The sequence below is a fragment of the Babylonia areolata genome, chromosome 15, assembly GCF_041734735.1.
Source record: "Babylonia areolata isolate BAREFJ2019XMU chromosome 15, ASM4173473v1, whole genome shotgun sequence".
In the NCBI taxonomy this organism is placed as follows: domain Eukaryota; kingdom Metazoa; phylum Mollusca; class Gastropoda; order Neogastropoda; family Buccinidae; genus Babylonia; species Babylonia areolata.
This window is the reverse complement of record NC_134890.1, coordinates 10,331,085-10,343,602: the sequence shown is the minus strand read 5'-3', so window position 1 is coordinate 10,343,602 and position 12,518 is coordinate 10,331,085. Positions and strand designations below refer to the sequence as shown.

At 40.4% G+C, this 12,518-nt stretch overlaps 1 protein-coding gene across 4 annotated transcripts in view; it reads left to right on the top strand.

The window, feature by feature from the left end:
* LOC143290425 (endoplasmic reticulum membrane sensor NFE2L1-like) overlaps nucleotides 1-12,518 on the top strand; it is a 56,178-nt gene that overhangs the window by 19,192 nt on the left and 24,468 nt on the right. For 2 of the 4 annotated variants that reach the window (XM_076599846.1, XM_076599845.1), the window contains exons 1-4: nucleotides 6,638-7,534; nucleotides 9,040-9,171; nucleotides 11,185-11,272; nucleotides 12,293-12,363. In XM_076599846.1, coding sequence (XP_076455961.1) covers nucleotides 7,004-7,534; nucleotides 9,040-9,171; nucleotides 11,185-11,272; nucleotides 12,293-12,363 — 822 coding nt within the window. In that variant the 5' untranslated portion in view covers nucleotides 6,638-7,003. Of the gene's footprint in view, nucleotides 1-6,129; nucleotides 6,269-6,637; nucleotides 7,535-9,039; nucleotides 9,172-11,184; nucleotides 11,273-12,292; nucleotides 12,364-12,518 lie in introns of those variants that run through there. The other 2 variants (XM_076599849.1, XM_076599848.1) reach the window with 2 other exon arrangements.

The following is a 12,518-nucleotide window of genomic DNA, read 5'->3' as shown; positions in this document are numbered from 1 at the left end:
ATTACAGGCCACCCATGGCCCATAATGAACTGTGGTATGTGAACAATTAATTTATAATATACGCAACATCGGGTGCCAAGAACATAATATTGTAATCAAACCACAACAAAGCACTGTGTATTTTGTACATTGGAGTTAAAATTTGAACAGAAAATGGCAGTCCTCGTTGTACTGACTGTTTGTCTTAGTAACCCAAAGCTAGGAAACACAGAGATAGAGACAGGGATAGAGGGGAGGGCTTTAGAGGGGGGGGGGGGAGGAAGAAAGAGAGAGAGAGAGGGAGAGGAGGGGGAGAAAGAGAGAAAGGGGGAGGAGGGTGGGAGACAGACAGACAGACAGACAGTCAGGCAGACAAACAAACAAATAGACGGACAGAATTAGATTTTTTTTTTTTTTTAGAAGTACAAAGCGAGAGAGAGAGAGAGAGACAGAGAGAGAGAGAGAGAGAGAGAGAGAGACAGAGAGAGAGACAGAGAGAGAAGCAGATAGAGAGAAAGACAGATTCAGAATAATTGTATCATCTCAGAAAGAAAACTGAGAGTGGTGAAGTCTTCTTCTTCTTCTTCTTCGTTGGTTGGTGGGCTGCAACTCCCACGTTCACTCGTATGTACACGAGTGGGCTTTTACGTGTATGACCGTTTTTTTTTAAACCCCGCCACGTAGGCAGCCATACTCCGTTTTCGTGGGTAGAGTGGTGAAGTGAGAGAGAGAGAGAGAGAGGAGAGAGTGAATGGTGGTTAACTCTCTCCATACGAACAGCGAAAGAGACGACGTTAACAGCGTTTCACCCCAATTACACCCATCAAAATATTGCAAGCGGAAGGCTCTTAAACTGGAGAGGTGAATGTTGACAAAGAATACCACAATTCTGACGACGGAAGCTAAAGGTTGGGTCATTCAGACACCCACTGGACATCCGAGGGGTCTGTGTAGAGGAGAAGAGAGGACTGGCCGTACTGAGTGAGTTAATATACACTTTAACGCATGACTGACTGGCCTTTCCCTTGTTTCTTTCTTTTTACTTTCCTTCTTACTCTCCGGCTTATCATCTGCAGCCCAGGCACTAGATAAACCGACGACGTGGATATCTCAGTCGTACATCAGCAATAAAGACACGATTTAATGGGTCACAGATTGTTTTGCCAAAAATACCATCTGAGAAAGAGGTAGCGAGCAAAGGAACGAGCGATATATATATATATATATATATATATATATATATAGAGAGAGAGAGAGAGAGAGAGAGAGTATTCATTTAAGACCTTGGCCCCATATGAAGAGGAGAAACAAGAGAGTTAATGTATTATCAATACATAAATCAGATAAGCACCACAGGTCCTCACACAATTATTTAAGATGCAAGAGACCCTCGCAGCGAGAGAGACAGACAGACAGAGAGGGAGAGAGAGACAGAGACAGACAGACAGAGACAATGAGACAAAGAAACTGTGAGAGAGAGACAGGCAGACAGACAGACAGAGACAGAGAGACAAAGAGACAGACAGACAGACAGAGTGAAGGTATGGGAGACAGGCGACCAGATGGCGAAAGATGGATTTGGGAGATAATACGGGCGGCTGTACAGATACCTATCAATGGCTTTTAACAATCATTTTTTATACACGTTGCCAGCCGCGCCGCTTTACCAAGTAGTAGGCCGGGGACGTATATAAATTTCAAATAAAAAGATATATATTGCTTTATGTGGAAGAAGGGTCACGGTCAGAGGAAAAAAACAAAACAAAACGAGCGGAAGACTGATGATACGAGAGAGAGAGAGAGAGAGAGAGAGAGAGAGAGAGAGAGAGAGAGAGAAATGACAATGACAATGACAAATGACAATGAGAGAGAGAGAGAGAGTGGGGCGTGGGGGGAGGGAGGAAGGGAGAGAGAGGGGGGGGGAGAGAGGGGGGAGGGAGGAAGGGAGAGAGAGAGGGGGGAGGGAGAAAGAGAGACAGAGAGACATAGAGGGGGTACCTGGAGAGAGAGTGAGAGAGAGAGAGAGAGACAGACAGACAGACAGATAAAGAAAGAGACAGATACAGAGAGGGAGCCTGGACACACACACACACACACACACACACACACACACACACACACACACACACACACACACAGAAGACTGACTGACTGACTGACAGACAAAGAGAGAGACAGATACAGAGAGGGAGCCTGGACAGACAGACAGACAGACAGACAGACAGACAGAAGAGAGGTATCATCCAGGCTGACTGTTACCTTCAAATGTAATTTGTATATGGGCTGGGCCTAATTCATAAGAGCCATCACGCATATCGAGTTTTCCGATTCCTGTTATCACCAGCATCAATTGATTTATTGTAGAGTGTATGTAGTTTTATATACTTTTTTTTCAGGAATAGAACATAATATAAAAGAATATGTCTTCATTACCAAATGTACCGGGGTCACAAGAATATATGTGTGTTTCGGGGGCGGTGGTAGGGAATATTTTGTATTTGTATTTTGTATCATGATTTCTTTTTATCACAACAGATTTCGGGCTGCTCTCCCCAGGGAGAGCGCGTCGCTACACTACAGCCCCACCCCCACCCCCCCACCCCCCTTTTTTTTTCCTGTGTGCAGTTTTATTTGTTTTTCCTATCGAAGTGGGGTTTTCTACAGAATTTTGCCAGGATCAACCCTTTTGTTGCCGTGGGTTCTTTTACGTGCGCTAAATGCATGCTGCACACGGGACTTCGGTTTATCGTCTCATCCGAATGACTTGTGTCCAGACTACCACTCAAGGTCTAGTGGAGGAGGAGAAAATATCGGCGGCTGAGCCGTGATTCGAACCAGCGCGCTCAGATTCTCTCGCTTCCTAGGTGGATGCGTTATCTCTTGGCCATCACTCCACATGAATACAAACAAGAGGTAGAAACATTAATCGAAAAGAACGCACAGACACAAAATATTTGGCTTCCAGAGAATTTTAGACACTTAAGCATATACAAAAAGGTACTTTTGCATGCTCAGTCTCACACACACACACACACACACACACACACACACGCACGCACGCACGTACGTACGCACGCACATAACGTTTGTCAACGTGGCGTATGCTCACTTGAACATACGACGCACATAGCACACTATATTTAATACGAACGGGGCTGATGGCTAGATAGTCAGGTAAATGGTTGCTGATTGCACAGCTCTCTTTAATACAATTCGGGTCGGTTCTGCGAAATACGTGACATTGACTGCTATCGGGAAGAAACCACAGGCGAAACGATTTAGTTTTGGTCCACTAACATATTTCATAAATAATAGATAAGCTTACATAAATAAATAAATAAATAGATAATAATTATAATATAAAAAAGATAGTTGTAATAATAATGATAATAATAAAATGATAATAATAATAATAATAATAATAATAATAATAAATAAATAAATAAGACAACAATGATGATAAATAAGCAAATAAATGTAAAACATGAAGACACACATTCACACATACCACACACATGCATAACAGATATGCACCAAACATGCAGTTTCACAGATATGAACTGAAAGCGCACGTAAAAGAACCAACGGCAACAAAATGGTTGATCCTGACAAAATTCTGTTGAAAACCCCACTTCGATAGTTGTTTGTTTTTTTTTCTCTCTCTCTTTTTTTTTTTTTTTTTTTTTCTTTTCTCAAGGCCTGACTAAGCGCGTTGGGTTACGCTGCTGGTCAGGCATCTGCTTGGCAGATGTGGTGTAGCGTATATGGATTTGTCCGAACGCAGTGACGCCTCCTTGAGCTACTGAAACTGAAACTGAAACTAACATATTTCATTCTGTACTACGCCGACGACCCTACAGAAGCATCTCAAAAATCCTGAAATCTGGATGTGATTCATCCTGGCTGATTGATTTTGCTTTTCTGAGTCAGTGGCCACTTATGGTAGTTTGGTATAATTATGTTGTTGTTTTTTTTCCCTCCTGTGAACCACGAGAGAAAGAGAGAGAGAGAGAGAGAGAGAGAGAGAGAGAGAGAGAGAGAGAGAGAGAGAGAGAGAGATGATGATGATGAATATGTTTTATTGAAGAAACACGCAAGGTTCATTTCAATGGGGAGTTGGGGATATTGGTCATTCAGCGTTAGAAAAACAAAAAAAAAATCATTTTCAAGTATACAGACACTGGCGAAAGAGAGAGAGAGAGAGAGAGAGAGAGAGAGAGAGAGAGAGATGATGATGATGATGATGATTAGTGATGGTGATGATGATGTTTCATTGAAGAAACACGCCCCCAAGGTTTATTTCAATGGGGAGTTGGGAGACGGATAGGTCAGCGTTAAAAAAAACACCAAAAAACAAAAAAATCATTTTCAAGTAGTCAGACATTGGAGAGAGAGAGAGAGAGAGAGAGAGAGAGAGAGAGAGGAATTAAATAATATTTGAAACTTTCTTTGCGTATGGATCGCTGAAAAAAAAAAAATTAGGCCGAGCATATCTCACACTTCAAATCATTAGAAATGATGAGTCCGAGAAAATTAAAATTCACTGACGGATGATCACTTTACTGGCTTGTCACTCTTTTATGACAACCCGAGGCGCGCGGCCGGCGGGGGGTCAAGGGTCACACTTGGTCTTCAGTCCTTAAACTAGTCAAAATAAATTGTTCGTTTTCACTGAGTGTCGTTTTGACACCTTGGGCCGGGAGTTCCACGGTAAATTTTCATCACACACTGACCAGTTGACAAGTTCCAGTGTACCTACTTCTTCCCTGCAATTTTAATGACTCGTCACTGTTCGTCAGTTACTGACCAGCCCATCAAGAGTAATGTCACATCAGAAACCTAACCACCGTGTTACGGGCAGTCGTTGAAGTCAGGGTTATGACTGAGCTGCACAGTCATGCGTAACTGAAATAATGAATCAGTACAGCCGGCAGTGGGGATATAACTCATCCTTGTGGGGCGCCTATGCCGTTTAGAACCGTGACTCGATGCAGTCGAAGGACTGAGAGATGTCAGTCGCCATTTAACGACTTGTGGTCTGCCATGATCTCCCGGCGACAGAAGAAAAGTCGAAATAGGATCCGTGCACAAAATGATCCAGACAGTGAGAGTCCTTTCAATTTAGAGAACAGCTTTGATTTTGTAGATTTTTTTTTAAACCCCCGCCTGTCGAACTATCCTTTATTCTATTTCGTTCACTAAAATTAATTCAGTCACACACCTCGCGCAGGCAGTTTGGAACGGCGAACCCACTGAGCCCGGCCGGTGTCCCCCCGATTCGGTTCACTGGTGGAAACATAGCTGCGGTGATGGCAGCTGCGTTCTCCATTACTATAAATTTGTTATTCATGCTGCAAATGTAGTTCAAGTTATCTAATCTGATTATACTATAATTTAAGATTTCATTTCTGGAATAAAGTACTGTATCAACAGTAATAATCTTCCAACATTGGCACATGGCCCGGGCTACTGCAACGAGCACTACTATAGTACCATTTGTAACTACGAATAAACTGCTACACACTCAACACTACTCAACTCACTGGTCACAGTAAATAATAATAATAATAATAATAATAATAATGGATATGTATATAGCGCACGATCGAGAAATCTGCTCTGGGTGTTTTTACTGACAAAAACACTTTTTTTCTTTCTTTCTTTTAAGTTATTATTATTATCATTATTATCATTATGTATAACGCATTACATCAACGTTACACATACACACTAAATGTGACTAACACACACACACACACACACACACACACACACACACACACACACTGCATACTCATATCTAAACTTATTTCAAACCAACATACCAATATGCACCTACCAGCCGCCTTCCACACACACACACACACACACACACACACAAACACACACACACACAAGCTCGCAAATAAAGCAAATAAATGTTGTTCGGTTGGAGTGGAAACGGCAATTAAAAGTTTTGACAGCTCAGTGTCAAAGTGGTGTTTTATGGAGTTGTACCATTAATCTATGAGTTAACAGCACGAAGTCGAAGATCTGCTTCTAAAAATACACATCTTTCGTCCCACGTGACCTCGGTCGGCCTTGTGTCCTGGTTGGGTTTGCACTGACTGCAAGCCCGTCAGCCAATCAGAAGAGTTGTTGTCGAGGTCACAGGTTAGATTGCGTGAATAGCGCCCTGACGGGGAGTGTTGGCTGGAGTGAGGTTGTCAAAGTTGATGATCCCAGCCTTTCCGAAATGATGCAAATGGAGCAGTTCTTACAACCAGGATCTGGTTCGGAATTCTCTCCGGTAAGTGGGGATGAAATTGTGTGGTCTGTCGGATAGAGCAGGGGAGGAGTAGGCACCGACATCGACCGAAGAGGAATGTGTCACAAGACTGCTTTGAGGAAAATAGCAGAAGAGAAATAGGCATGTCCCACTTTTTCGTTATTGAAGTGATCGCCAAAAATTAGTTCATTAATCACTGTCGCTTTTGGAATAGGAGCTGTATTAGTGGTAATGAACAGAAAACAAATGAATAATGGATGAAACTATTTTATTTTGTTAATCTTCGTTTCACTTGGAGGTCGGAAGCTGGGTTAATTTTAGATGTCGCTGGTATGCTCTGAGCATGCGCATATGTGTAATGACGTCAGTTCAAACCTGCTGATTCACGTGTTGCTATTAACAGGGGAAGAAATTTCGAGAAGGGGGTTATTGACGTGTAGATTTTGATTTGTTTACCGAACGGTTTTTGCACGTTTTGTCATTACGTATTCATTGAAGAGTGCTCTGGAAGGTGGGACAGATTGTGTCGTCGTCTGCTTGTCTGTTTGATCCTCCATGGCGAAAACAAAGAACCGTAACTATTTTTAGCACCGCTGACAAACATTACCATGATTACGTATTGGAAACTGAAAGCCTGAGGATCGAGGAGGACAAAGAGAAGGGAGACTGACCGGATCGACGATTTGTGTATCAGTGATCACTACTTCGTAAAAGCAGATTCGTTTTCTGGTCTACGGCTGAAAATAATCAGCAGCAATGATCAAACAATATCTTGGCGACGGCTTTATACAAATTGCGATTCTCCTCAGTTTATTGAGAACAGATCTGAATAATTTGGCTGTTCCAAACAATGAAATTCTCAACTACCCGGAAGTTCAAGACATTTTACAAGGACAGACGTTAGCCTATTTACCAACGAGCTTCCACAACCAGTACAATACATTACATAGTATACATGGATTACAAAATCCAAAACATATTGACGATGTTTACTTTTCGTCTTTGTTCAATAACTGGAGATTTCGAAGGGTGTCTACCAACATCGAAGCATTTTTGGTGAGCTGTGACGGAACATGTAATCTTCCGATTCCACCACATCCACCGCCAGAGCAGAATGATGCTGCTGATCTACAGCCAGAAGATGCTGAGAATAACAATGCTCCTGTCGCATCAGCTTCAGCAGAAGCAGCTCACGCAGATTATTTGGTGGATGCAAACCAGAATTCTGTGGTTTTTGACAGTGACTTCTTTAACCATCCCTTTCCAGGCCTGGGTCTCAGTAAAGAGGTAAACAAACATGAATGATGAAATCTTTCCACTTCTGATGCTGCTGCTGGAGGCATTTTGATATACAGATTTGTTAGTAGTGTATTCAGTTGGTGTGTGCAACACAACAGTGATGGGAAGGGAAGGACAGCCCAAATTTCACACAGAAATCTGTTGTGATACTCAAAAAAAAAAAAAAAAAAAAAAAAAAAAAAGTAAAAAAGTGTATAATACAAATCAGTACAATAAATACAAATAAATACAAATACAATTGTAGGGTTAAAACTATAATTAAAAGCAGTCATACATATTTTTAAAAACCACTTACACAAACAAATGAACATGGGAGTCACAGCCCATCAAAAAAGAATGAGGTGGTGGTGGGTGAAGTGAGTCAAAAGTGAATCAATAGGTTTTGGTGCAGCAGTGTGCAAGAGTCAGTTCTTTGTACAATTTAAAAAAATCTAAATGGGTACATCTGTTTTAGTGTTTGTTGATAGGTTTTCACTGGAGACGTGTGACCGTGTGTTATGATTATTTTTCCCCAAAACTTTTACATTTAAATAAGCATCTGTTTTTATTTAGTTGTGTAATGAACCAGAGACTGGGTGAGAACTGTGGTAAATTAAGTTTGAAAAAACACGTATGTTTCTTATTATAGTTTGATATAGATTTCAGATACAAACTACAGCATTATTTATGAAATAGACTGTAAAAGAAAAAACCTAAACAAACCCTTTCCCATGCTACCCAAATTTAATGATCACATAAACTGATAAAGTATAATGGAAATGTTCAAGTCAGGAATGATAATTCCATACAGTTGCAACAGGAAGTCAATGTGTCGCAGAGCAACATCCATATTCTCATCGATGATAAAGAATATCAGTCGTATTAACCTTAAAACAATCCACTGCAAAATATTTCTTTGTAACAGCTTACGTATCAGTCAATCACTGTGTATCAGGAAGTAAAATCTCCAAGCTGAAACCACTTCATCAAAACATGAACTCTGATCACAAAACGATTTCACCACCACTTCACCAAAGAATCACCACAATCATCTGTGCATTATATCTTATAAACTGCTGACTGTCTGTAAAGTGTATGTATACAGAATTTGCTTCCAGGTTATCCACTTGTTTAAAGGATAGTTGTGTATTTCACTGTTTGGGTAATATTGAATGGCATCAGACTCTTTTTTTTCTTTTTTTTTTTGGGGGGTGGGGGGGGGGGGGAATGCCATTTCTGTTCATGCAGTGAGTAGGTTGTAGATGTGTCTTTTTCCTCTACAGAGCTGTTTATTAAAATATGTTTATCATTCTCTTTTTCATTTTATATGGTTTTTTGTGTGTATGTCAGGTGAGGCAGCTTATACCAAGTAACTTAGTAAGTCAGTAGATTTTGTTAACTCGGCCATACTCACAGAACAAGTATGATTTTATAATACAAAATCATTTGCAAAGTTAACTCTCCAGTCTTTTAAAAACGTAATACAATATGCATATTTTTATGTTTGTTTGCAGGACCTGGACCTCATTGAAGTACTATGGCGACAAGATGTGGATCTGGGTGTTGGTAAAGAAGTCTTTGACCCCAACCTCAGGAAGGAACTTGAGCAGGAACGAGAGCTTGAACTACGCAAGGAGCAAGAAAAGGTAGGATAGGAGGATTTTTCGCTCAAAGTCAGAACAACAATTACGGAAAGTTTTATTATTTTGATGGTGTGGAACTTGAAGGGAGATAGGTAAGAAAAAAGGTGTGTTGAGATCTTGCCTTCAGATATCAATGATGAGAATAAGTTGAAATAGTCATTTAATTACACATACTTCACCATGACCCACCAGTGCAGACTCCGTAAATAGTCGTTTAGATGCAGATTTCATGGTGTTTTTTGTTTTGTTTTTGTTTGATTTAATAGATGAACTGTCCGGGGGAACATGTTTTGGGGAACATGTTTTTATAACAATTGAGATTTCATGTGATCATTCTATTTCTTAACAGAAGCTTTCATATTCTGTTGAATCTTTTACGTTCACACATTTTATTCATTTTATAATGAATAAATAATATAAATGTTTATTGAACTGATTGTTTACTGTACTCGATCAGTTGATGCGTTGCATTCACTTGTGCTCCTGGGAGATGTGAATATTTCAGTTGACTGTATGATGTGTACATGTATTGCATACCCCCCCCCCCCCCCAATCCCCTCCTTCTGTCCTCTCTATGCAGAAAGATACAGCTCACTTGTTAGGTCATGCATGCACACACACACATGTATTTGCAGTTCACCCCACCCCCTCCCAGGTTCCCCTCTTCTAGTTCTACACAATCTTTTGTGCAGTGCTATCGCACCAAGTTACCACTTGAATAAAACACTTACCAGTTTAAATTATTTGAAGTTCCAACAGAAGACACATGTAAAAACACTAACATGTACACCAAACAATACTTGTGCAAGCACCTTTATGCATGTATGTTAACTCTTATGTAGAGCTAGAGAGGGAAATACAGAGGGTGTAGTAAACCATCAATATAGGCAAAATTACATAACATAAACTTGTTGAAGATTTATGTGCAGATGTAAATTGCACTCAAAGATTTGGATCACTTGCTTGGTTTGGTACAACAAGCACGCATGCACGCGCGTGCATGCACACACACACACACACACACACACACACACACACACGGTGGACATAATATATTGAAATATAGCTCTAGATGGAGAGAGGAAGGGAGGAACAAGGAGGAAGAGCATGAGAACATGTATGCATTTGCAAGATTTTCAGCTGGCATAAATTTACAGATAGTGATTAAATCAGATCAGGATCGATAAGAACTCTCTCTGCCAAAGCAATAACTCGCGCACACCTTCATCCAGTCCTATTCTCTCTACTGCTACACACGTTCATGTATACCCACAGAGTATATCTCAGTTTAGAACTGAAAGTAAAATGTCGGCATTAAAAGTTGAAATTCTAGACAGCACAGGCAGGAGTTCATGGCCCTGAAACGGTGATAGTTAGGCTGTGTATATACACTCACACACATAAACGCACACACGTGTGCACATGCTCACACATAAGCGCGTGTGCACACAGACACACACACACACACACTCACACACACACACACACACACACACACACACACACACACACACACACCGCACACAGAGGATGCATCATTCTCTCGGCAGCACAAGGATCCTGGTTCACAGATCTGCTTTGAATATTCAGGCAGGCAGTTGAGGCAAACAGTTCCACATCTGCGTGGTCCTGGCCTTGAAATAGAGCGGGTGATGAAAACTGTTTACCCCTGAAAATGGAGTATGGCTGTCTACATGGCAGGGTAAAAACGGTCATACATGTAAAAGCCCACTCATGTATATATGTGTGAACGTGGGTGTTGCAGACCATGAAAAAGAAGAAGAAACTGCCTCTGTTGGATGTGATCAGTAACATCTTGATGCCAAACATATCAGATGAAAAGATTTTTTTCAAACCAGAGCAAGAAAAAGAAAATTTAATGAGAGGCCTTCAGCCCTGATTCACAACAAATAAACAAACACACAAAGAACGCAATGCAACAGAGCAAGAAGTGAAATTGTGAAGCTCCCAAATGCAAATCAAATCACGTTGCTAAAATGCAGACTGTTTTTCCAGCGCAAGGAGGTGGAAAGACGTGAGCAGGAGAGACAACAACAGGCACAGCAATGGCTGTCTCAAAACTTTATTCGTGACGGAGAGACAGGTAAGTACGTTTTTTTGTCCACCAGTGCAAAAGATTGTTAATAGAACTTTTTATTATGGTGAAATAATGCAACATTATCACAGATTGACATGGTTTTGTATAGATCAATAGATTATGTTTTTGTTTTTGTACAGATTGACATGTTTTGTTTTTGTAAAATTCTCACTTTGATTTCCATGCTGCTGGCCTTTTACCATGACAGAATTGTAACACACACAGTCATATATTGATATAAACAGTGCCTAAGCTTCAGATAGTTCCTTCATCTGTCTTCACCCTCCAGTCTGTGAGAGTCAATAGGCCTCGGCATTGATTCCTTCAGCTCTTTCAGTTGTGTGTCAGACATTGGGTCATTATAGAAATGGTGTAGGTTACTATGGTTAGGTTAAAAAAAAAAAAGAAGAAGAAGAAACAAGAGAGGCAAGGCCTTCAAGACTCACTCGTGATAAATTAGGTCCCCTTGCATTAATTACAGAGTAATTTCCCTTCTTTACTCTCTGCACCAAAACGTTTGCAAAATAAATAAAAATTCCATGCTTAGCAAAAGAAGTTCCCGTTTGAACAAAAAATGATAATAATGACTGCTCTTGTTGTTGTGTCAGAATATGAGATCAAAGTGCCAAGTTTAGAGAATACATAAAATATAAATATAACAGTAAATGCAGTTTGCATATAATTAGGCTTCCTTTTTTTATTTTTTTGTGCCCATCCCAGAGGTGCAATATTGTTTTAGACAAGATGACTAGAAAGAACTGAATTTTTCCTATTTTTATGCCTAATTTGGTGTCAACTGACAAAGTATTTGCAGAGAAAATGTCTGTGTTAAAGTTTACCACGGACACACAGACACACACACACACATGGACACAAACACACACACATACACACAGACAGCCGAACACCAGGTTAAAACATAGACTCACTTTGTTTGCACAAGCGAGTCAAAAAGGTTACTGTAAGAGAACATAATTATGTAGAAGTTCCAATGTACGAAGTGAACAAGGAAGTTGAATGTTTCAGGTGAATTGATGCCCATTGGGGGGAACAGCAGCTACTCTCCACCAGCACCCCCTAATGCATATTCTGAACAGGTAAGAACAAATTTTATAATCTGCCTTTAGAGTGTATGTATGTGACATGAAACAAAATGAATTTTTATCTCAGGAGGGTAGTCGAAGAAGCACATGTTTTTTTTTTACACCCTGCCCTTTTTGTGTGTGTGTGTATATGTGTGTGTGTGTATATG